General features: G+C 36.9%; 1 protein-coding gene and 1 pseudogene across 2 annotated transcripts; one reads left to right on the top strand and one right to left on the bottom strand.

Annotated features, from left to right (window-relative positions):
* Window positions 1–641: 641 nt before the first annotated feature.
* LOC143587727 (protein NLP7-like) lies at window positions 642–13,748 on the top strand. The gene is made up of 5 exons (XM_077068934.1): window positions 642–750; window positions 10,579–11,078; window positions 11,374–11,421; window positions 11,527–12,352; window positions 12,967–13,748. The coding sequence occupies exons 1-5, from the start codon at window positions 687–689 to the stop codon at window positions 13,701–13,703; spliced, it is 2,175 nt and encodes a 724-aa protein (XP_076925049.1). The 5' UTR covers window positions 642–686; the 3' UTR covers window positions 13,704–13,748.
* Window positions 13,749–14,243: 495 nt separating this feature from the next.
* LOC143587728 (protein NLP6-like) lies at window positions 14,244–17,790 on the bottom strand (annotated as a pseudogene). Its single transcript, XR_013144957.1, has 4 exons — window positions 17,628–17,790; window positions 16,211–16,709; window positions 15,183–16,129; window positions 14,244–15,080 (listed from the first exon to the last, which is right to left on the bottom strand). The product of XR_013144957.1 is annotated as a protein NLP6-like (transcript).
* Between the last annotated feature and the right edge of the window lie 8,790 nt (window positions 17,791–26,580).

Raw genomic sequence — 26,580 nt, 5'->3', positions numbered from 1 at the left:
AAAATTATTTAAAATGTTAAAAAACACATTCTTTGAATACAGCTTCGTTTTTTTTAAGATTATAACTATTAAACATCGTTGTAGTTGACCCACACTACAATAATAATGATTTATTTTGAATAAAACTCTGTTTTAATAAAATATGTATCAGAGTGTTGGGAAAAAATATACATAGCTAGGTATTTAGAAGTTTAAAAAAGTTAACAAAACGTTATTAAAGAAAACTGTGAGTTTTAGGATGGACAACTGATCGGGAGCAAAACAAACAATATGTTGACACAATTTACTTAAACCGTTACACGCATGTTGAGTGACTGCTTAATTACGTGGACTCGGTTTTGAGACTTACTATGGTTACTTCAAACATTTTGAATCTAAGAATTCCAGTCCAGAAATCAAACACGCGTATGCATTAATTAAGTGAACTCAAAGGGTTCACATGATATATATACCATGCATGTTAGAACCGAATCACAGTTGCTTGAAATTTACTCCAAAAAGTCATGCGGAGGTTCACAATAAAAAGCCTTGATTGGTCCGCATGCCATATATCAAACTTTGTATAGCTTTCTCTAAAAGTCTCCCTTATGGCTGCAGCGTTCCATACAAGCAAACAAGATTCTAGTTCACATCTGGAAGATCCAAACAAGTACTTGACCCGACCGACGGTTTACAGAAACCTCCAGATGGTGGTAGATCGTCATCATGAGCTGCCAGAGACTCCGCCCGTTGAACCTCATCAGTCTGATGGTATGTACTGCTGTCTTTAAATTTTTATTGTTTAGAATTTCTGGCTTCAGCAGTTGTGTTTATAGCCAAAATTATAATGGATTATATATCGAAAATATAGATTTAAGTAAATTAATGTTTTTCTTTCTCCTCCTGCAATCTTTTTGTAGTCTTGTGAACATATATTCTATGTGCTTTTATCATATTATCAGGTGTCTTATTTAAGCAGGAGATTGATAGCATGTATATATAGTTTTAGTATCTCTTTTATTTTTCTTAAAGTATCAGATTCCACATAAATTTTAAGGCAAAGGATTGCCGACAAAATACTTAAGTTCGTCTACAAGTGGGTGGAGTGGGGTCACAATATATTATTTACTCGCTGGACTGGACCTGAGGGTGGGTAAGCTTTGGATTCTTCAAAAATGCCTCCAGATTCTCGCTTCACTTGCTTTTAAAATTAAAAAGAACTGGTACAGACCGTTTACAATAAATTTGCACTAAAATAATGGACTTGTTTAAAGAAAAAAAAAAGAGGTGCTTTGTCCTTCTTCAAGTAGTACGCGGGTACCCTCTTAAAATAATGTACCCTCTGGGCACACCATCCATCACTATTATGGTAGTCATTATAGTAGTTAGGGTTGTCATAACATGTCGGACACGACACGATAAGATATGATGATATGTTGTGTTAAATACGAACACGATACGATAACTAACCGTGTCATTTTTTTTCAAATATGAACACGAACTTGTTTAGTAACAGGTTAACCTGTTAAGAACTGTTAAGGAACCTGTTTAAAGACACAATGAATAATACATGTGTAACGAAACCAAAATTTTCAAAATGAGCATAAAAGTCTTAAATTAAAAGATAATCCATAACATGCGTGCAACAAAAAAACCACAAATTCATAACATACTAGAAATAAAAGACGACAAATACATAACATATTTGAAACAAAAAACCATAGATGCAAATCTTAACATCCAGATAAAAATATAATATTGGGTTCTGACAGACATTAGTGAAATATTGTTTATAGGTATGACTTTAGGTTTAAGAATTTATGAGTGTATATATGTTTATTTTTTTAAAATAAAAATTTACACATGTTATTAACAGGTTAACAGATCTTTAGCCTGTTAGGACACGGATTTAAACATGTCGACATGTTTAAGACACGAAACATGTTAATTAAGCTCATACTCAGACTTTGTGCTAATAGGTAATAGGTTCGTGTCATAAATTGACAGCCCTAGTTTTGTTGATGAGATTAATCATGTGTATCTATTGAAAGTTAATTTTGAATTGAGTGAAAGTCAAAGGGATTAAAATGGCAAGTTTAGTTTAATTAATAGTTTGAATGTTCAGAAATCTGTTTAGTTTTTGAATGTTATGAAAGTTTAGCTAGTTCGTTTGAATGTATAGAAGTTAGGAGTTTGAGTAAGTTTTTGAGTAAGTTTAGCATGATTTATTTTAGTATAAATAGATGGTTAGATTGGTGTGTCAAAAATTATAATAAACAGAAAAGTCAATTGTTGAGATCAAATTCCGTGTTCGTTCTTGGGCCTGATTTCCAACAGAATCTGCATTGTATGACACTATTTAATGTATGAAGCTTAGAAGATCCGAAAACTAATTTTTTAATCATGTAAACAAAACATTGAGAGATATCCATATGGAATTAAATTGGTGATATCTATCAATGACATTGATCCAAGACTATCAGGTTTGTGTACGATGATATGGTCAATCAATCCTGGTGTTGTGCAACGCTATAAACTTATCAGAAGGTTACACCATGAGGGGTATCATTTCATATCAATACATTTTCATGACATCCGGTGGTAGCTGGAAAATGATGGGGCATACGTCCAATTTGTTGTTCGTTTAAAAGGAGTTGGTACTTGTCATTTTTATGAATTTAAAACGTCTTTTTGGGAAGGCCTAACATTTAACACTACAATGAATAGAGATAATAAATCAGCTGGGGAACGTTGGCCAATGCAGACTTAAATTGACAAATATAACACCTTGCACAACTAACCTACTTAAAGTTATATATTAACTTTTATAACTAGAAGAATTTCTTTAGCTAAATCACGATATACATGGGTTAATGTATTGGTTTCGGGTTATACTCACATTTTTAAGAGAAAACCGTGTAGTTTTTGTATTTCTGAAGAAACACTAAATGACCCCGGCAGATTAAGGATAATCTTAGGGTAAATAGATGTTTCTCACGAGGGTTAGGTCCGGCAAAGATGGTTATTCTTCTCAACCTGCAAAACAGACACCGTAAGCTCGTCACTGAGAAGGGGGGGGGGGGGTTCCTCCTTGTGACCACCCTCCGGCGTGAGAATCAGGCTAGATTGCTCTGAATATAAGTGTATATAGAGAGAAATAGCTAAAGAGAAGATGATGATACCGTTCCAAGATGATGATACCGTTCCAAGGTGTTGGAGAAATAGCTAGCCGAAGATGATGATACCGAAGGTATTTATAGCCGAAGGTAGGTTTCGAAGCCTCGTTGTTACGCAGTATGTAGTCTCCGACATTGAAGTTGCAGAGTTTCACCCGCGTGTTGTAGTACTTTTGCATTTGTCGCTTGTAGTTCTCTTCACGCGCTGCGGCTAAGTCTCTGCGCTCTTCGGTTAGCATAAGGTCTAACCGTCTTTCCGCATCATTGTCTTCTGGTTGAGTTATGACTCTTGGTGAGGGTAGACCAATCTCGATTGGAACCATGGCTTCAGTGCCATAGGTGAGGCTGAACGGGGGCTTGCTTTTTTCAGCGTTCTGTTTTCCCAAAGGACATGTGGAACTTCGTCCACCCAGCCGGATCTATGCTCCAAAAGTCTTTTCTTTATGCCGTCGACGATGCTCTTGTTTGCTCTTTCCACCTCACCATTACCCTGCGGGTGTGCCACTGAGGTAAAGGTGTGGGTGATTTGAAGCTCTTTCAGCCACTTTTGTAGCTTTTGGTCAGCAAAGTTGGTGCCGTTATCGCTCACCAAATTCTGTGGAAGTCCAAAACGACAAATAATAAATTCCCAAATAAATTTTTTGATATGTTTTGCGGTTATTTGGGCTAGGGGTTTTGCTTCTATCCACTTGGTGAAGTAGTCGATGGCTACCACTAGGAACTGAACGTTCCCTGCTGCTGTGGGAAATGGGCCTGTAACATCGATAGCCCACTTCTGGAATGGCCACGAAGAAGTGACTGGAACAAGTTCGTTCTTCGGGCGATGCGTGTTGGGTGCGTAGAGCTGGCAGGACCTACATTTTCTAATGTAGGCCAGCGCATCCGTGTGCATCCCCGGCCAAAAGTATCCCGCGTTGTTTAGCTTAGCTACAACTGCGCGTGGACCTACGTGTACTCCACAGATGCCTTCGTGTACTTCCCTTAGGAAGTAGTCGGCATCTTGGTCGTCAACGCATCTGAGGAGTGGGCCAAGAAAATTACGCCTGTAAAGTATGTCATCGACAAGTTGATAGTTCAGTGATTTACAGTGTATCTTTCTTGCCTGTGTCTTTGACTCTGGTAATACACCCGTCGCAAGGTAATTTATGATTGGCGTCATCCATGTTTCCGTGCCGGTTTGGATGACATAAATTTCCTTGTGCGGGACTGATGGTGCTCCAAGAAGTTCAACGCGGATGTCCTTTCCCAAGTGGGTGAAGGCTAATGATGCAAGCTTGCTTAACGCATCCGCAGATTTATTTTCGCTTCGCTTGATGTGCACAACTTTGCAATCGTTGAAATCGCGCATAAGGGTTTTTTCTTGTGCGAGGTACAGGGCCATTGTTTCGTTCACGGCCGTGTACGTCCCGTTTATCTGGTTAGCTACTAGCATGGAGTCCACGTGGGCTTCCAAGTTTTTCACCCCCATCTTACGCGCAATTCTTAATCCGGCCAAGAATGCTGCGTACTCCGCTTCGTTATTCGTACTTGGGAAATCCAGCCGAATAGCGTAAGTGTACTCTTGGCCTGCTGGGTTAGTTAGTTTCAACCCTGCGCCTGAACCTTCGTTGTTGGCTGCTCCATCAGTATAAAGTCGCCAGACATCGTTAATGTCTTGTGCTGGAGAGGGTTGAGCCTCTTCCTGGCACTCTTTTTCCCGCGAAGCGGGGACTTCTGCAATAAAGTCGGCCAAGACCTGGCCTTTTATGGCTGGTCTTGGCTTGTACTTTATCGCGTATTCTCCCAACTCAATTGCCCATTTGGCTAGGCACCCTGACAACTCGGGTTTGCCAAGAACGTTTGCAAGTTTGAAGTTGGTGAGAATGGTGATTGGGTGGCCTTGGAAATATCGTCTTAGCCTGTGTGAAGCCTGTACAAGCGCTAAGACTAATTTTTCCAGGGTGGAGTACCGGGTTTCCACGTCTGTTAAGACACGGCTTACATAGTAGATGGGCATCTGGATGCCCTTTCGTTCTACTAGTAGAACTGCCCCGGTTGCTCTGTCTGTGGCGGAGAGGTAGAGAATTAATTCCTCCCCCACTTCTGGTGCTGTGAGTGTTGGGAGTTCGACCAAGCGTGACCGAATCTCTTGAAAAGCTGCTTTCGCTTCTGGTGTCCAGCGGAAGTGCGTTTTCTTCAAACAATTTCTCAATGTTGATACGAATGGAAACGACCTATCCGCATGGTTTGCCAAAAAGCGGTTGAGTGCGACTAGTCTTCCATTCAGTGTCTGAGCCTGTTTGATGGTAGTAGGTGATTCCATTTTCATAATGGCTTCAACCTTGTCAGGGTTCGATCTGAAGCCATCTTTGGTAACGATGACTCCTAAGAACTTCCCATCTTCCATCCCAAAGGAACACTTGCTCGGGTTGAGCTTCATGTTTATCTTTCTGAGCGTGTTGAAAGTTTCTTCGATGTCTTTCGACATCGCCTCTGGCTCGAGGCTTTTGATGACCAAGTCATCCATGTAAACTTCCAGGTTCCTCCGGATTTGGGTATGAAACTCTTTGTCCATCAGGCGTTGGTATGTGGATCCGGTGTTCTTTAGTCCGAATGACATCATTTGGTAACAAAATGTGCCATCGGGCGTCTGAAATGCGGTTTTATCCTGATCGTCAACAGCCATGTGGATTTGATGGTACCCTTTATACGCATCAAGGAAGCATTTAAAGCGAAACGGTGCTAATGAATCTTCCTTATGGTCAATTTCGGGTAACGGGTAACAATCCTTAGGGCATGCTTTGTTTAGGTCTTTGAAATCTATGCACATGCGCCATTGTTTGTTGGATTTTGGTACCATGACGGGATTTGCAACCCATGTTTGATATTTACTAACGCGTACGATGCTTGCGTCAAGGAGTTCCTTGACTTGGGTTCTACACGCGTTAGCCTGCTCAGCACCCATTACGCGACGCTTTTGTATGACCGGCGCAAACGCCGGGTCACACTTGAGCTTATGCTCAGCCTTACTTCGGGGTACACCAGTCATGTCAGCTGGTGTCCACGCGAAGATGTCAGCATTTTTTTGCAACAAGCGTTTGAGTAAGGTGCGTGTGGGATTAGTGATCGTTGGGCCAATGGTAACGGCCTGGTCAGGGTATTTGCCATTGAAGGCCCATTCTTCTGGCTCAGAGGTGGTTGGTTTAGCCATCTTTGGTTTGGGTTTAGATGAGACAGATGCGATGCATACCTGGGGAATGCACGTGATCATAGCAACGCCCTCAGCTGTTGGTCATCACATCATACCATGGACCGAAGACACCACGGCATTAAATCTTGCCATCCCATCTCTCCCGAAGAGAATGTCGTATGTGTGGTGTGGCTTCCTCATTACGACGAAGTCCACGTCTTCTGTGCGGGAGTACTTCCCGTCCGTGAGAGTGACAGGGAAAGATAGGATTCCTAAGGGGGTGTTTGTGCTACCGTCGAACCTTTCCATCGAGGCGTAAACTGTTTTTAGGCGTTCCTTGTCTTCGTCGTCTAGCTTGTCGAAGAACTGCCTATACATGACCGTTGAGGAAGCGCCATTATCAGCAAGGGTGCGGGAGGTGATGTAGTGCCCTAGCTGGCTTTTGATGACTATGGGGCCTTCTTTGTTGGGCCCCCATGGCACACGCGGGAAGCACACTTCTGCTTCCTTCCACGCACTTGGCTCTGTTGTTCGTCGTTTTCTTCCGCTGATGTTGCCGTGAACCATGTGAATGCTGATGTCGACGGGCTTCCTTCCATTGCCCCTGTACCGATTGTCTTTCCTCACTCCGTTCTTGATTGACGCCACGAGGTGTGTGAGTTTCCCATCCTTAACGAATGTTTCGACGACATCCTTCAAGGATGTGCATTCCTCAGTGGTGTGGCCTTTTGTCTCGTGGAAGTCACAAGATTTGCTCTGATCAGCGTTTTGACGCTGTCGGATTATTGAAGCCTTTGGCCATGGGAGCCTCTCGGTGGTAAATATCTTGGTGACGCTTTTGGTGAGTGGCGTCCATCTGGGATTCCGGTTCGACGAGTGCATGTTGTCCCTTCCGCCTAAGAGAGGGCGAGAGATGGATGAGGTGTCAAACTTTATCCTTGACTGCCAAATACCAAGCTTCCTCTTTTTATTTTGTCGGGCGGTACGGACGTTATTTTCTCTTGTTCTCTGCGTGTAGAGGTTTGTGCTCTGGGGAAGATTTCTACCCAGTTGCTTCTCCGTTTCGGCAAAGCGTTTAGCTGCCGTCATGATGGCATCCCACGTGGATGGCATGCCATCTTTACCTGTCAACGTGCGGATGAGCTCTGGGTACTCAGCGCCTTGGATGAAAGAGGCGCGAACAAGATCTTCACTTATAGTGCCCAGACTTAGCTTCTTTGAGTTGAAGCGAGTGATGAAGTCTAGCAAAGATTCGTCTTCCTCTCGGATGCAGTTGAGGATCTTCCATTGCTCTTCAGTATATTTTCTTTGTTGACGGAAGTGCTGGCTGAACTTGTGCTGGAAGTCTGCCCAATCATAGATGTGGTGGACCGGTAGACGATCAAACCACGCTCTGGCTGCCCCGACGAGCGTCATCTGGAACATGTAACACCATGTGGGTTCCGTCCAATTACTGACGGTTGCCCCTGCTATAAATCTGTTCAAGTGATCGTCCGGGTCAGATATGCCATCGTAAGTGCCTATGTTGGACATCTGTTTGGCACTCTTTGGAGCGATTGCTTCCGCAATGTCCCTTGCAAATTTGGACGTTCCCGCATTCGCAACATTTGGTCTGAAAGTTTTGGAGAAGTCACGTGGGTTTCTCCCCGTGTTCTTTGGTTTGAAGGTTTCATCGAAATTTCTTCTCGAGTGGAAGTCTGCTTCTCTACGCTTCCCTTTCGCCTTATGACGAGGGTTTGCGTCACTGTCAGATTCTTCCCAATCTTCATCATCCACGTACTCGCAATCATTGCTCATGTTGAGCTGTTGTCGAGTGCTTCCGAATTCGTCATTGGCCTGTTGGAGTGAACGTAAACGTTCGTCCAACTCGGCTTGGAATTCTTTCTGACGTGCTTCCGCCCAAGGTTTAACTTGTTCTGGTGTTTGTCGTGGAAGTCTCGTCTGTTGTTTCCCCAACTGGGTATCAATGAATCCCAGGAGGGGATTGTTTACTGAACTTGCCCCGGCTTGGGTAACCGGGGTAGTGTTCGTAACAATCGTGTATTCACCGGTGTTCCCCCCAGTAGCTGGGGTTGTGGTTACCGGAGTTTCTTGGTTACTCGGTGGTTTTGGCATTAGAGTAACCTTAACCATCTTTCCAGAAGTTTGAAAAACTGAGAAAAAGAAGAGTAAGTTCTAGCTTAATGCACGGATGGCGCCAATGAAGAAACACTAAATGACCCCGGCAGATTAAGGATAATCTTAGGGTAAATAGATGTTTCCCACGAGGGTTAGGTCCGGCAAAGATGGTTATTCTTCTCAACCTGCAAAACAGACACCGTAAGCTCGTTACTGAGAATGGGGGGGGGGGGTTCCTCCTTGTGACCACCCTCCGGCATGAGAATCAGGCTAGATTGCCCTGAATATAAGTGTATATAGAGAGAAATAGCTAGAGAGAAGATGATGATACCGTTCCAAGGTGTTGGAGTATTTATAGCCGAAGGTAGGTTTCCAAGCAGGTACGGCCAGCTGTATAATATTCCTTTTCCACCAACTACGGGCTACGTTCGTGCCACGATGGGAGTTGGTGGGTAGGCAGCGGCTGATAGTGACATTTTGTACTGGAGCGTGCTCCTCCTCGTACTATTGTCAGTGAGCTGTCACCCTGTGATTGGTTCATGGGCTGCTTTTGTCAGATCTTGTCTATTTGTCCATACTTTTGTAGGTATAGTACAAAAGATCTTCTGGAAGCGTATGGACTGGCTCTTTTGGGCGGGAATATTCCCGCCCTGCTCATTCCTTCTTCATGTGACATTGCTGAAGTATAAGAGTTAGTGCCTTATGCGTGTAGCCTTACTGTTAGTGCGGGTAGCCTTCCTTCTTGGCTTGTACCCACAGCTGCGGGGACAGGCAGGGTACTGTACCAAGAGAGGCTTTCCTACGGGAACAGCTGGCTTACTGCGTGTAAGGTCTTCATCTCTCTGAGCATGGTGGGTCCTGCGGATCCAGTTGGTCTTTGCGCAGGCGTACCTCTTCAAGGTGAGTCTTGCGGGTCCAACTGGGCTTTGCGTGGACCTACCTCTTCAATTTCCGATTTCATTGTATAAAAGGTTTAATATATATTAATTAACTTGTGTTTAAATTATTGAGATTTTAAATATACCGTTTGAATATATATATATATATATATATATATATATATATAAAGCGGAAGCTTAATCGTATAAAACTGTACAAAACATTTTTGTAAAATTCCCCTTATGATCCAAATGAAAAGATTTTGACACAAAAGAAAGAAAAACCAATCCATATAGGAAGCTCAAGAACTTACAACCTTTGAAGTGGTTGTTCTCCGTAGAAGATGGAAGCCCTACCATGGTATCTACATTAAAGTAACATTAAAGTAACTGACTCCAACTTAGTTGCTAGACTATGAACCAACAAGTCAAGATAAATGAGATTATAAGTACTAATCCTAAATAATAGTATGATTTATGAAGTGATTGTGGCTCAAGAACTCCATCTAATAATGACACTTTATGGATTAAAGTTCAAACAATATTCGAAGTCTTGCACACAATTCTCTCTCTCTCTCTCTCTCTCTCTCTCTCTCTCTCTCTCTCTCTCTCATACTTCAATCAATGGAAAGTTAATTAGGATTATACCAAACTTGTTCAAACTTGAAACATGAGTTTCGAATGCATTTGCAAGTCCAATGCCATGCACTAATAATAGATATACACTAGCTAGTCTTGATGTGGTTTAACATTTATCTGATTAAACGTTTGTTTGATAATATTTCTTAGTGTGGTACCCTCAAAGTATCATCATCATCATCATCATCATCATCGTACTCAGTATATCCCACCAATAGCAATGCTATGGTAGGGTCTGAGGAGGGTAAGATGTAGACAGCCTTACCTCTATCCCATAGGGATAGAGAGGCTGCTTCCGGTGAGACCCCCGGCTCGATAGTAGTTTTGAATCAAGCCTTGGACATAAGACACATAACACTCAATCATCGGGACACCGGCTGATTGGTGCATGTGCCCTTGTCTTTCGGCTATCAACGCCACCACATGATGCCTGATTAACCTTCCGCCACTTTTAACGTTATTTTCACGTGATTAGTAAAATAACGTCAAAATTAGTGCAATTTTACTTTTGTCCACCCAAGGGTTCACACATATGGTACCCTCAAAGTATCATATATATAATTATAGCCATAAAGAGGTATATTGTATTTTTGGTATATGATTTCAACATAAACTACAGGTTTGAAGAACAAAGCTCAAAACATCGGTGGAGATGAAGTAAATGTTAAGATACAAGAAACACTAAAGCTCTTAAATCTTCGTGATGTGTGTACTCTCATTCAGTTTTGGTCACCATATAGTGTTGGGAAACGCAAGTTACTAAAAACTATTGGTCAACCTTTTGGCCTTGGTATACACGATGAAAGACTTTGCAGCTATAGGAGGGAATCTGAGCGTAACCGGTTTCATGTGGATGAAGAGTGTAAAGAAGAAGATCTCATCCCAGTTGTACGTGTATTTAGGCAACAATTGCCCGAATGGACTTCTGATGTAACAAATTACTATTCGAAAAAACACCCATTACGAAATAGTGCCATTAGTTGGGATCTTCATGGATATTTGGTTTTGCCAGTGTTTGATTCTCTTACCATGTCATGTGTTGGTGTACTTGAAACCGTCACATCTTTGCGATATCTTGATTGTTCTTATGAGGTTCAAGAAGTTCACCGAGCCCTTAAGGTTTTCACACAATCTCTCAATATTATCATCATATATTATGTGAAAATTTCTGTATCTTTTCTCTTTAAATTTTTTTAGTCATTATTTTAGATGTAGTTTAAATATTACGATAGTTCGATGTTTATATCATTATCATTAGTTGGTTAGTTTTAGCGTTGGTATCCTTTTCATTGTAATCTCTTGAAATAAATAAATCCTGTATTTTTTTTTCAGGAAAAAATACTTCGCCAATAAACTATTCAGCATTATTTCTTAATTTATGTTTCTTAACTTTTAGATTGTTGTTATCTTGCAGGAGGCAAACCTGACATCACCTCAAGCATTTGATTGTCCTACATCTTATGTGGGTTCGGGTTCAAATTGCAATAAATAAAATTATACTCTCTTTTTCTTTAGTGTGGTTCAAGCACTTGGTTCCTTCTAACGCTTGAAATGCTTTAATGCACAGGCTGAGTTCAAAAACACACAACATGAACTAGATGATATCTTCAAGATTTTAAAAGATTGCTGCTTCACTCACAAGTTACCACTTGCACAGACGTGGAAGGTGTCCTCGATGAATAGCTTCGTGGCAACCGAAAGAAACATAGAAATGTCATGTAATAGCTTCAACTCTAGTTGCATAGGGGAAGTATGCATGTCAACAACTGGTCTACCATTTTATGTTCATGACTTGCGGTTTTGGCCCTTTCGAGAAGCTTGCCGGGAGCATCACTTGCTAAAATCCAAGGGTGTTGTTGGGAGGGCATTGTCATCTCATGGTTCATGTTTTTGTGCAGATGTAACCAAACTAGGAGAACATGAGTATTCTTTGGTTCACTATGCACGCATGAGTGGTTTAACAAGTTGCTTAGCCATCTACTTTCATAGCAAGAAACATGACGACTGTTATGTATTAGAGTTTTTTCTACCAGTTGGCATTAAAGAAAGTACAGATCTACAAAACCTGGTGCAAAAGTTGAAGTTGCATGTTAAATCTTCTTATTTTGAATTTGGAGATTTGTTGAACACAGAATTAATTGGAATGCCTGTGGAGATCAGTCAATGTGATTATGGTCCAGTTTCTCCTAATAAAAACATGAGTAGTGATATTACTAGTGCTGATCGATTGTGTGCGGATGATCGTACAAGCAAGAAAATTATCAATGTAATCGCTGCCGAAAAAGGAGACTTTGTTAAACAAAGGAGAAAACGCAAAATGGATTCTGTTACACTAGAGAACATCCAACAATATTTTGGAAAGCCCATAGGGGAAGCATCCAAGAGACTAGGCGGTATGCATTTTTATACTTGATGAAGCACATAAATAAAGTAGTATATTATTGAATGCATAAAACAGTGAATAAGAGACGGTCCCTGTTAGTTGGTATTGCTAAATCTTCGAAATTGAAAATTGACAATTAAAAAGTACAATTAAAGGCATAAATAAAAGTGTAAATTAAGGCGATTAACGATTTACGAGTTCTACACTGAAAAGAGAATGGTTAGAAAATGCTAAAAATAGTAAAAAATCTTAATTTGGTGACAAAATTGGAGCTCTAGCCTCTAGTTGATGGAACTCAGGTCGAACAACTAAGCTAATCCGAATATACAGTTTTCCACATATCGTCGAGATCTTTCCATCCACTGCTTCCTATAACTCTACCAGTAGCCCAAGTTGTGCTCCATTTTTTCCTTTTGTTTTTTGAATTTCTATCATTCGTGAAACTTGAACCCAAGACCTCCCAACTTTGGTTTTTAAAGGTTTTGTCTTCCAATAGACCACCAATGTTTGGCCAGCTTTTTTAACCATAAGAGTCTGCTAACTCTTGGGTCTAACGCTTTGTCAATACTTGTACTATCTTTATTGGTGTATCTATGTTAATTTTAACTTTCGTTCTTGTTACAGTTAGTCGATCTACACTGAAGCGCGTTTGCCGTAACTTCAATATACCAAGTTGGCCAAAGCCGAATTACGAAAAGAAAAATGCTAGTTTTGGTATATATGTTGCTGTGTTTCTACTGGTAAGGCTTAAAAGATGGAGTTGTTCAAGTAATCGTCATACATTTTCACCTAGGTGGTGGATATGTGGCAAGCATAATTCTTTTGCTGCTAGATCAAATCCATCACCCGGTGGCAAGATGATTCGCGGGCTATTTTCTTCCTCACAACAGTTAAAAGAACCAGATGTATCCATAGCGACAATGACTTCTTTTTCCAAGCCTCCAGTAGCGCGTTTTGATAAAGATTACAAGCTTGTTGATGACCAGATTTCAAATACTTTAGATGTGCTTCATGCATCAGCATCCCCAAAGACGAATGCGCTCATATTAGTCTCAGATGAGTGCAGGATGGTGATAGTGAAGGCGAGTTATAAAGATGATATGATTAAGTTCAAGTTTCCAATTTCATCAGGGCTGATGGAACTGGAAAACCAGGTGGCTCAAAGATTTAAGTTGAATAACACAAGACTTTATCTTAAATACAGGGATGAAGATGATGATCTGATACTCATTGCTTGTGATGCAGACTTCCATAACCTTATGTCACTTTCTAATACATCAGTTAGTAACCATACTATAAAACTAATTGTCCATGTTGCTGAAAGCCAAACATTAAACACTAGCACATATAGTTGTGAGTGAAGATCTTTAATTTGTGTTTTTGAACTTTCTAAGCATTTGTGTTTGTTAATTTGGCCTCTAAATTTATTTATTAAACATACACTGTTCTAAAACATTCTATCCTAATTTTATCTTTTTTTTTTCCAAAATTTTAAATTACATTCAAAATAGAAAGAATCACACGATACTTTACGGTTCTAATCGTTAGGTTTAAGAAACTAAACATTTGTTATTCACTAGTCACTGTATGGAAATTGATCCTTGAATAGGATGAACACTAAGATATGAATTTCTGATAAGAGTAGAAGTTCTCAAGAGTTCTTAATCTGAACCTGCACCAATCCTTCTTGTTTGCAAATGGTTTGGAGGTTGCGGATGGTGAAAAAAAGGTTTCAAGTTCCCTGTAGAGTTTGACAGCTTAGAAAGCATCTCTAAGAATCAGGATGACGATTTGCTATGCGTTTATATATGTTGTTTACTTTCGGGTAATATACCCAAGAAAGTGAAGAAAGTACATAATCTTGGAATGGACTGAATTAGATATTAAAGCTCGACAGCTCATGTTTCGTGTCTACCTAGTTGGATAACAAGCTTATGTTTAGTGTCTACCTAGTTGGATAACAAGCTTTTATGAAATCAAGTTATGATCTCAGCTTGCAACTCAACCTATTGTTTTTAAGACTATCTAGTTCAGTTTAGTTATACAAAGAAAAAAACAAAAAAAACATAATAATGATACATCACCACCATTGCCGGTTGCCGTCGCTGCATGAGATCTAAATGTTAATAATAATCAATCGGCCACGTCGACGAGTAATCTGATAGTTGTCCTATTAGCCACAAAATCCAAATCAGCGTCACAAGTAATGAGTACCAAATCATTCTCTTCATCCTTGTATTTTAGACTAAGCCTTTGACCCTTTACATCCACCCTTTCGGCCACTTCCTTTTCTAGTTCCAACAACCCAGACGAAACAGGAAACCGGAACTTTATCATATCATCTTTATAACTCGCCTTCACCGTCAACAACCCCGCGTGGGCCACACTGTTCCCTGCATGATAACCTCTTTTGTTTAAGCTCCTACATCTCCAGCGCCTCAAGCCCACAACCAGTCTTGCTACTTGGTATAGAACCTAATTTTAAAGGACGATAGCTATGCTTGCCGCAAATCCACCACCTGCCTGAAAACCCATGGTTTTTACTTAAACAACTCCAACGCTTAACCCTTAACACCACGAAAACAACAACACGAATTGAAGACTTTTGCAAGTTTTTCTCTGGCCATAATTCTTGTGACAGCTTCGGGTTGGTAACAGAACTGGTTCTTTTGCTATGTTTTGGCACTGGCCAACTAGACATCCCATGCTCCCGACAAAAACGCTTCATTGTAGACCTACTAACTGGAAAAGAACAAACCAGACCAAAGTTAAGATTATGTTCATTAAAATATTATAGAAGGTAAGAATACAAACAATAGTAAATTAATAAGTAAGAGGACTTGCCACCAAGAATTTTAGAAGTTTGATCTAATGGTTTTCCAACATGTTGCTCGACCGCCTCCATTGTTAGAGAGTCTATCTTACGTTTTCTGCTTTGCTTAATCTTCTGTTTGCTTACATTGTCACACCCCTGTTTATTAGGGTGAACTTGTTTAGATGACCGTTGGTCTGGGACGTTTGCAGAGTCTGTTTTAGCAGCATTTGCCAAAAATGACTCCGAATCTGATGAATCCATCAACGTGTTAGCCGTTGTGGTTGATGATAATTGTATAGTATGAGGAATAATACTTGATGACAAATAACTAACATCGCTAGGTGGTTCAGTAACTTCTAAATGTGATATTTCACCCAACTCAAATCCAGACGCAACTTCAACTCTCTACTTCAACGTTTGCACCAAGTTTAGTACATTTCTGCTATCTTTATTCGATAGAAAGAACTCTAACACATAGTCCTTGCCATCATCATCGTCTTCGCAACTATGCAAGAAGATTGTAAAGCAGCTGGTTAACCCACTCATGCGCGCATAATGTACCAAAGGATACTCATCTTCACTTAGTTTAGTTACATCTTGACAATAGAATGAACCACGGTCTAACAAAGCCTTCCCAACAAAGCCACAGGCTTTATCCAAGTGTTGATCTGTACACGCTTTCCTGAATTGCCACGTGCTCAAGTCTCGAACATAAAATGGCAGAGCAGATATGGACATGCAGACTTTCTCGATGCATTTGGTATCAAAACTACTACACGTCTTCTCTATAACTTTATTATGGGAAACAAAACTACCGGGTGATGACACTGCCCATGTTTGAGCAAGAGGCAAATCGTGGACGTCACACGTAAATTTCAAAATACTGAAGATTTTATCCAACTCGTTTTGCCTGCGTTCACTGAGAACTTCTGTAGGGCCATCAAAAACTTGGGGGCTTGTCAGATTTTCTGCCTACAATATCACAATAGGAGTTAGAGATGACCAATGAGATAGATTATCATATTTGAGAGATCAAAGTTTAAAAGAAAAAACCTTTAGTGCGTTGTGAACTTGTTGAACCTCGAACGCATAACACATATACTTGAAGGAAGTCAAAATCTCAAGCACACCAACACATAACCCTGTAGTAGAATCAAACACTGGTAAAGCCAAATACCCATGAAGATTGCAGCGATCGCACAGTCTTGTTGTGGAAAGTCTTTTGCCTTGTAGTTAGTTAGATCAGAAGTCCACTCTGGCAATCCTTGCCTGAATACCCGAGCAGGAGGACTAACATCTTCGTCTTCTTGATCTCTGTCCACAAGAAAAGCTTTGTGCTCAGAGTCCCTCCTGTAAGAACACAGTTCATCACTGACCACACCAAGACCAAAAGGTTGATCTATGGTTGTAAGTAGTTGGTGTTTGCCAACTGCACGAGGCGACCAAAACTGAACAATAACATGTTGTTCACGGAATGTTAAGATCTTTAGTGCAGCTCGTATCTTATACGTTATTTCCCAATGATACAAACTTTCAGCCTGAAGCTTGAAACCTATAGTTGGAACATGGTTTTTATTTGCAAGTCGGAACTATATATAGATGATGTAAAGGTAAATAGAAAAATATATCTGAATGCTATATTTAGGTGTTAGGATCAAATACAAAGAACTTTTAACATGCGTAGTGTACATATATCTAGAGTAATTATGCTTGTACTAGAGTAATAATTATTATGCTACGTTTTAAAAGTAGTCTAATCCTAATTACTCACAACAAAAAGAACTACAACATTTATGATTATGCTGAGCATAATTACTTTATTTATTCATACGCTTTGCATGTTAACCTCTATCTATACCGGATCCCACGCCTACATGGCTACATAGAATAACCAAAGTAATTATAGTACACTGAGGCGGCTGAGCATAATTACTTTGGTTATTTGTACGCTCAAAATAATTACTCTGGCTATTCTATGTAGGTGTGGGATGTAGTACGAATAGAGGTCAATACGCGAAGTGCACGAACAGCCAGAGTAAATAGAGGTTAATGCAGAGCATAATCAATCTGCTTGTTCGTGCGGTAACCTCTATATGTACAGGTACGCTCAGCATAATTACTTTGGTTATTCGCTGGTTGAGCATAATTACTTTATTACTCTGCTTATTCGTACGCTAAACATAATTACTCTTGTTGTTCTATGTAGGCATGGGAGATGGGATCCAGTACAAATAAAGGTTAACATGCTAAGCGTACGAATAACCAGAGTAACTAGATGTTAACGCTTAGCATAATCAATCTGGCTATTCATACGTTAACCTCTATTTGTACCAGATAGAATGGAGGGAACCTCAATAAAGAAAGTGGAAACAGTATCTTGGCTAAACACAATAGATAACTAGAAATAGTAATTTAAATTATAACTAACAGATAAATGAAGCTAGAAATGAGATCAGGAAGAAAGACATACATGTGGTTGGAGATTGAGATGAATCAGATTGACAAGGTTCATCTTGTGGCTGTTGATAATTTGCAGAAACCAAAAGAGGGGTCAAATATCTGGACTCACCAGACAATTGAACCGTCGGTGATGTCTTATTCCACAACATTTCTGTAATTTGATCTGTTTCCATCTGAACATCCAAAAGATATATACTGCTGCTTACTTGGACGAAAGAGAGAAGAAAAGCCATGAAAGTTCTTTTGGATTTCTAAACGGTTCAAAACAGAGTTCAAGTTCAAACGTATGGTGGGATGTAGGTTCGAAGAACCACGTCGGTAGCTTCTCCTGATTTCTGAATTAATGTCTTTATATTTATTAATATATAAATAAGGAAGTTTTTTCTATTGAACAACTTGTGTTAGGTCACCCTTTTCAATCTAGAGAGTGTCGTTGTCATACGCTTGTTAGAATATGTTGTCTTAATTAGTTTTACGTTGGTTTCAGAACTAGAATTTGGTTTGGCGATGAGAAACCATATTGTCTGCTATTATTTGGCAGTCGTGTCGTCAAAAGAGTAGAACTTTCTGACGTAACAAACGGTGGGAGAAAACCCAAGTGGGCTCGGGATTCAAACAGACGACCTCACAAGGCCTAGCTTAAATTTATTATTTCTATAATTCATAAAAGGTGACATAAGTAAAGACTGAACTTGAATCTCTTTACCTATCAAAGAACCCAAATTTTCTATCACTAGGCCATATGCGATGATGATGTGTTTGTAATTTACAGGGTGTTTTGGATTCCTTATTTTACCTCCTTATAACTTTTCATTAAGTTAATAAGTTACAATATTGTAACTTATGAAACTTTTCCTCGTACAATATAAACAATCCCAAACACTTTATTACTTTTTAAAAAACTAATAAGTTATAAGTTGGTGAAAATAAGTAATCCAAAACACCCCCTTAATTGTATGATTGTTAAAATAATAATAATAATAAAATATAATAAAATAACATTTAAATATTAAATTAGATTTGAAGAAAATGATAGGCTAACGTTAGCTCCAAAATTTCTTCCTTAATTAAAGAGAAAGTTCTATGAAAGTCAATAGAGGACTATTGTTAATTAATTATTGCAGAAAGTCCCCGAAAACCGCCTACATGTGTTTTGAAGTTATTTTGATGATTCACATTTGTATAGTTTTCATCCTATATATATATATATTCATGTATTACAAGGTTATTTTATATTTTCTATTTTGAGGTTATTTTACTTTTTTTGTTTATAATATTTATATATTTTTTTAAATTTTAATTTATTTATTATAAGAAAGTTAATAATATACTTAGAGTTTGATGATTAAAGAGTTTCACATATAAATGAAATGTTATAACTCGTTTAAAAACTATCTGGGTTTAGTGAGACCAATTACCCGCTTATTTATTTTTTTTACTATAAATTGTTTCTTAATTATAAATAATATATTTTTTTAAAAAAATCTGATATTAACTTTTATTATATCCCTTTTATAGGATTTTCATATCAAATATTTGGTAAGATTAATTTTTAATTTAATGAGATGTTATAACCTGTTTAGGGTTATTTGGGTTTAGTGAGACTCATACTCGTGAATTCGGGTCAAATACATGAGAAATCTCTATTTACAAATAAAAGAATATAGTGGCTTGAAAGAAGGTGAGGAGTAATTAGAAAGATTTCAAATGTTTCGTTTATATATATTAAAAATAAGATTACGATATGATCTTTCAATACCTTTAATCCTTATTAATTACAAGAAATGAGAGGTCGGGTGTAATTTGGTTTGTCTTTGTAAATACTAAATACCACCGGGTTGTAACAACTCGGTTTTTCCGGACTTATATATCTTTATTATTATTCATTACCCGATCCATTTTTTTTATGTTCGGGAAATTTTATCGCGCTTATCGAGTATATAAATTTTTATAATATTATTATTACTAGGTATTTAATTAATATATGTTTATAACTTTCAACTTATGACAAAAATCACCCTTAACTAAACTATTAACCCCTTTTGTACCCATCCTCAAACATAAGGGGCTGAAATTGAAATTTATGTTTGGATACCCATAACCCGCATCCTGATCCAACCCTAAATCGCAACCCGGTTATCAATTGATATTTCTTGGACCTTAATTTACGTAGCCTTTATGGAAATTGGATCAAGGATTTCATTATACTTGGCTATTTCGGCTCAACCGACAATCTAGTTGAGTAAATTCAATCACAATGATTCGTTTACCATGTTTGACCTAAACCGACACCTCTTGAGACGCGTTATACCACCTATAAACATTTAAAATTCAATTAAACCTAATTACATAATCCTTATAGCCTCTCAATCTTTAACCCCTTGTTTAATTATATTATCATCATCAGATCGACTGTGTTCTTGATCCTCTTTGAGCCGGCCATAGTCATACGTCGTTAATCATCATTTGATCATTGTATCAGGTAATTGATTCATAGGTTATGCTCGCCTAGGTGTCGTCTTCATTAACCCTAAGGTTAATCGGCCAATCGTTTAACGATTTGGCCGATTGAGGGATTTAGGGTTTATCTATGAATCTGGTTCTTGGACTAGTTGGTTATATATTATGATTTGTGGTGTTCGTACCAGGTGACACACCAGGTGTGTGCTTGGGTTGATGCACGAGTTGCTGTGGGTCACAAGTTCGAATTTCCCAGCCCCCGTTTTTATTGCTTTTATTTCTAATATATGTTTTAATACATATATTAATATATTAAACAATATAATTGTTCTTATAAATAATATAAAACCCGTGATTAATTATTATTTTGTTAGACCGATATATTAAACGAGCACTTTTCCGAACATTTGTTAAAAACTATATACATGTATGTAAATATATTAGAGTATTTAAAATAATTATATAGGTTTTTATAATTAAAAAGAGTATTAAATCTAATATATATATATATATATATATATAATCTTGTTAATTAATATACTAAAATACATAATATACCTAATTAGTTTATATATTTATTGAGTATTTTATTAAAGGTTTTATTTTATATAAATTATTTATTATCTATTAACTACCATTTACAACATTTACTTAAAAGAACTCTTTATTAATAATATAAATATACATACAATTAAAACGTAATTTTTTAGTTAGAATAATCATTTAGAACATATCTCTTTATATAAACTATAATGTTTTATAAATATTCATTTAATATTTTAAAGTATTTTATATAATTACATCTTATTATTTATGATAAACTTTGATAATAAAATTTAGAATAAACCTATTAATATTTAACTTTCATAATAACGCACCCGATCTTCAAATCCCGAACGTCTAGCTTGTTTTAAGATTCTTTTTGAAATCTTAGTTATTTATCTTCGTTTCTGCATTTATTGTTACTTAGGATTTCTCGTCGATAACTTCCAAAGAGCGTAACTCTTGTTTACTACCGTTCTTACCGCATTCGTTTATCTCTTGCTTATTGCTAAGATGAGTACCGCATTCCTCTATTTTACCGCTTTCAATGTTTTGGGGACATATGCGTAAATAATACTTCTTATACATACTTATACTCAAAACTGCAACTTTGTCTTATGTGTTAACAATTTATGTCTCACTTGTTTATGTGCTTATTTGCTTTGTATGCTTCCGCATTCGGAGAGGTCCAACATAATCTCAGTCTAGTATGAACATACGCCAGTCGTTATAGCCTTGTGCTTCTCGACATCTCAGTTATACTTGCTCATTTGGTTATTTTGTTATTCTCATATGACTTGTTGCAGCTACGTATTTTGTTATATATACTATATGTACAACTAAACTGGTGTGTTGCTCACTCAACATGTGTTGTTGACAAAATTCTATTTTATACGCATATGCAGGTTATCGCTTGAATTAGTTGCAAGACTTTGTGAAGATTTAGTGAAGAATTGTGTTAGAAAAGATAAAATCAAGAATTAAATTTGTGTTTATTGTTTGTTTAATGAGTTGTATTTTGTATTTGATTTATTTGAAAATTGAATAAAATTAATAGATATTGTCATTTAAATATTGCATGATAATACCTTGAGAGCTGTGGCAATCAGTTCACGCCCCGGCATTTCCGCCATAGGTTGGGGTGTGACACGGATGGTTGTATATACCCGATTTGGTTAGTAACTTGCTATTTGATGGTTGTAAAAGCATTTGTTAGTCTTTCAAGAAAAAGAAAAATAATTACAAGAAAGAATATCACTCTTTATGTTGCTTCTCTTTTACTCCATGAGGAGGTTCACATTAATCAAATGCCCGGGTCCATTTTTCATTCCTATCTTTCTTACTTTACAAGTCTCTTATGTATGTGTTACATAAGATTCCTATCTTTCTCTCTTTGCAAGTCTCTTATATAAGATTTTTTTAGAGCACTCCCAACTGGTTCTTTATCTCTATCTTTATAATTACACTATAAAACACTACATTTCTTTTTTCTGTTCAATTAAATAATATTATTTTATATCTTTATCATTACAATTTTCTCTCTCCTCTACTCACAACAAATTCAATAAATATTAAAAAACTAGTTTTTATCCCCCGTATTACGAGGGTTGTTTTATATTGTTTGTTCTAATATATTTTTTTTGAATTTATATTTTTTTATTGTATGAAAGTTAATAATATACTTATTGTTTGATGATAAATTGTTTCACAAATAAATGAGATGTTATAAATCGGTTTAAAAGCTATATGGTTTTGATGAGACCCAAGACCCGTTTATTTTTTTTACTATAAAATTGGTTTTTTTAATTGTAAATAATATTTATGAAAGTTAATAATATACTTATTGTTTGATGAGACCCAATACCCGTTTTTTTTAACTATAAAATTGGTTTTCTAATTTAAATATATATATATATATATATATCTTTTTTAAAATAAATAAGATATTAATTTTTAGTATATCCTATTTTATAGGTTTTTTACATCAATAATTTGGTGAGAATATTTTTTTATTTAATGAGATGTTATAACCGTTTAAGGAATATCTGGGTTTGGTAAGACCTATACCGGCTAATTCAGGTCAAATGCATGAGAAGCCTCCATTTAAAAATCAAGCAAATCTGGTGACTCCAAAAAAAGGGGGAGCGACCACATCGCAACACATAGAATTTTTATGTTTTCGTTTATATATATTATTATAGATAAATAGGGACAAACAAAGTTTACCCAAATTTATAAAAAATCACTATATTTTCTATATTCATCCTATAATTTACACTAACAACCACTCAAATCCAACCCTATAATTTACAAACTCTCCTCACACGTATATAAAGAATGGAATGAGAATACTCTTACGTATGTAACTCCCAAGTCCCCAGAAAATGCCCCCTAATTTCATGTTCAAGTTAGTTGGGGAGGGGTCAAAACATTATATATAGACTAGCAAATATAATTAATTAGGTCTATTTAGTATTTACTACCTGGCGTTGATAGCTGAAAGATAAGGGTACATGCACCGATCAGCCGGTGTCCCGATGATTGAGTGCTATGTGCCTTATGTCTAAGGCTTGATGCAAAACTACTATCGAGCCGGGGGTCTCTCCGGAAGCAGCCTCTCTATCCCTATGGGGTAGAGGTAAAGGCTGCCTACATCTTACTCTCCTCAGACCCTACTATAGCTTTGCTATTGGTGAGATATACTGAGTACAATGATGATGATAGTATTTACTACCTGGACCACTTGCTAAAAAATCAAAAAAACAATAAACTTGCACTAATATATATTCGATTTGGATCTCTGCTCCAGAAGGTGCTTTGTCCTCTCTCTTCTAGTTTGCGTGTATGGCCCTATTTAATTCAACAAGTTCAAAACAAATTTGAAAACCAATTTTTACTCATGTGAACATAATAGAGATTAATATGAATAGGTGGCATGCATTTGATCGATGACGGCGATGCCAGTATGTTGGAGATACAAATAATATATATTATAATAAAAGAATTCAATTGTAATAGAAAAACAAGCGGGCAACAAGTTGTGTCGTCACCCCCTTTTGAATATCAAAACCAATCCTACTGAAAACAAAGTTATATTTCTTTGACGTCGTTGAGTTAATGTGCACGACCCGCTGAACTTTTTTAAAAAACGTAGCCGCATCAGGGGCAAGGGACCCAAATTTATCAAAAGCTATCAATTTGAAAAGGGTTAGAGCATGACTAGTCGTGCCACTTAACGTTCACAAGTTTTCATGAACTCGACAGAAAGTGGTGAAGCATACGTCCAACTTGTTACTTGTTTATACTTTATATATAAAGGATTGAGCTTGCCTTGTTTAATGAATTTTTAAATCTACGTCTATGAGGTTTTCGGGCCCCTTAATGCCTCTGAGACTGCATGTACGGAGATAGCATAATAGTTACCATGTTTAAATTGACTAGCAACTTATTCCAACCATCTCTAACCATGATTAGTACTTATTATTGCCTACTTAGAAAGTCACTTAAAAAACACAACAAACTCCACTTGTGATGGAAATTATATTGTGTTATTTAATGCTTGATAGTTCTTATATAGTTATATCACTCAACATTGTTTCACGGTTATATTTTTTTCTCATATTTCATACTTTAATCACATCAACATGTTATCGTGGTTATGCTTTGCACTTCACATATTCAACATTCCGGAAACTTGGTGGTAAGTTGTTTTATATTTGTACTATATTTTCTCATGTATTAATATTGATGTATCCTCGTTCCTTTTTGTAGTTAGCCAGCCTACACTGAAGCACTGTCGCAAGTTCAATATACCTGGCCAATGCCGAATCGCAATAAGAAAATGCTCACTTTAATCTAACTATCTATATAATTGCCTACCATAAAGTCCTAGGTGTCGCTCTCAGGTTGTTTCCCTCATTCTCTAAAGCCACCAGATTGCTTGATTTATAAATGGAGGCTTCTCATGCATTTGACTCGAATTCGCGGGTATGATCTCACCAAACCCGGATAGTCTTTAAATGGGTTTAACATCTCATCTATTTGCAAACTATTTCATAAGCAAACAATAATTTTCACGGGTCATGGGCCTCACCAAACCCAGATAACCCTTAAACGAGTTATAACATCTCATTTATTTGTGAGATACCCCTTAATTATCAAAGAATAATTTTCACGGGTTATGTGTCTTACCAAACTCTAATGGCCCTCAAATGAGTTATAAGATCTTATTTATTGACATTTTCATTATCAAACCCTAATTTAATTTATCTGCTTTACATGTTCTTCGTTGCTGGTTTATCATCTCTATCTTCGGTTAACTTTCGATACTACCCACCATCGTCACTACATCAACGCCTTTTTTTTTCGTTAGACAAATATTTGTGTTCATGTTTGTACATTTAAAAAATCAACATGCTCGTGTTCGTTTATGTTTGTTCGTTAAAAATAAAAAAAAATCCTAAGCATCTCAACTGATAAAACCCAAACGTTAAAAAAATATTATAACAAACTAATATATTTGTATTAAATTAAAACAAAACTACGTTAAAAATAAAATAAATCATCATAAATAGAAAACGATTAAAAACAAAACTTTAAATAAACTCTCGTAACACGAGAGGATCAAACTAGTTGGTATATAATTATATATATTGCTTTGTTCTAGGTATCCATATATACACGGTTATTCTGCTTTAAGAACACATATATATTAAGAAAAAGAACTATTTTGATTTATGAACATAGCTCTCTCTCATTCACCCAACCACACTTGAAACTATCAGGTATACTTTTTTTTAATTAAAACAAGATTTATACCCGCGCGTTGCAGCGCGTGAATGTGTTTTTGTATTTACATGTAGTCGATATGCGGAAGAGAAATGGCAAAAAAATATATACTCTAATTAATATTGAAGTAAAATTATGTTTTATGTTGAAGAGATGATAAAAGAAATATACCCTATTAATTAAATTGAACTAAAGTAATAATCACTTGAGTTAGTTAAATGAGTATGTATAACTATTGATACATAAACTAAGTCCTATGAAATATTTGTATAAATTAAAATATATTTGAGTTGTAATAATACATGGTCCAAATTTCACCATGAATAGTGAATTTAGAGTGAGGAGCAGAACATAGTTTTTGATATATATGTATATATAATATCTTATTTATCTATTCTAATTTATTCTATTAAAAACAATTCATAGAAACATTTTATTGTTGTTTTAAAAAAAATGAAAAATGTATAAAAAAAAAGGTTGTTGACATCAAAATTTTATATTTATACATGTATGTCAAAATGATAAGTTTTACTTGTTCACATCTATCTGCTATCTCAACAATATAACTACATTAATAATTAATGAGAGTAAATTACAAATGTTGGCGTTTCAAATATCCTAAATTATGAATTAGATATATTTTAAAAATGATTTTTATGTATTTTAGTCTTTACACTAACGACCATCCAAAAGTTCAGCTAAATCTTGGAATGTGCCAATCATTTAAGGGCAAAATGGTAATTTTCAACATTTTATTATTATTATTATTATTATAAAAATTAAAGAGAAAATTACCGTTTTAGTCCCCGTGGTTTTTAAGCAGAGTCACTTTTAGTCCCTGAACAAAAACTTGAATTGTTTTACTCCCCGTGGTTTAAAAACATGAACGTTTTTCGTCCCTCCGTCAACCTTCACGTTATTTTTCCATCCAAATATGTGTGCATTTACAATTTTTCCCCTGATTGATTATATTAGATGAAAGACACACGACGATCATCATCTTAAACCTAAGTTACAGCCCCTTCTTCACTAGATTACACCTCCATGGTAATATGAAACCCTAATTGATTGATTCTTCTTCTTCTTCCTCCTCTTCAATTCAATTGGAGTCCTAACTATCAACCTCTTCTTCACTACATTTTCCATCCAAAACGTCTCAACATTCTTCTTCG

The sequence above is a fragment of the Bidens hawaiensis genome, unplaced genomic scaffold (assembly GCF_021521415.1).
Source record: "Bidens hawaiensis isolate Kalapana, Puna unplaced genomic scaffold, B.hawaiensis_p1.1 tig00035854_1, whole genome shotgun sequence".
NCBI lineage: Eukaryota > Viridiplantae > Streptophyta > Magnoliopsida > Asterales > Asteraceae > Bidens > Bidens hawaiensis.
This window is presented reverse-complemented; position numbering and strand designations above follow the sequence as displayed.

Coding starts and splice junctions, on each gene's coding strand:
- LOC143587727 (XM_077068934.1), top strand. CDS start 687: ATGGTGGTAGATCGTCATCATGAGCTGCCAGAGACTCCGCCCGTTGAA. Junction 751..10,578: donor TGAACCTCATCAGTCTGATG/GTATGTACTGCT, acceptor CATAAACTACAG/GTTTGAAGAACAAAGCTCAA. Junction 11,422..11,526: donor TTGATTGTCCTACATCTTAT/GTGGGTTCGGGT, acceptor TTTAATGCACAG/GCTGAGTTCAAAAACACACA.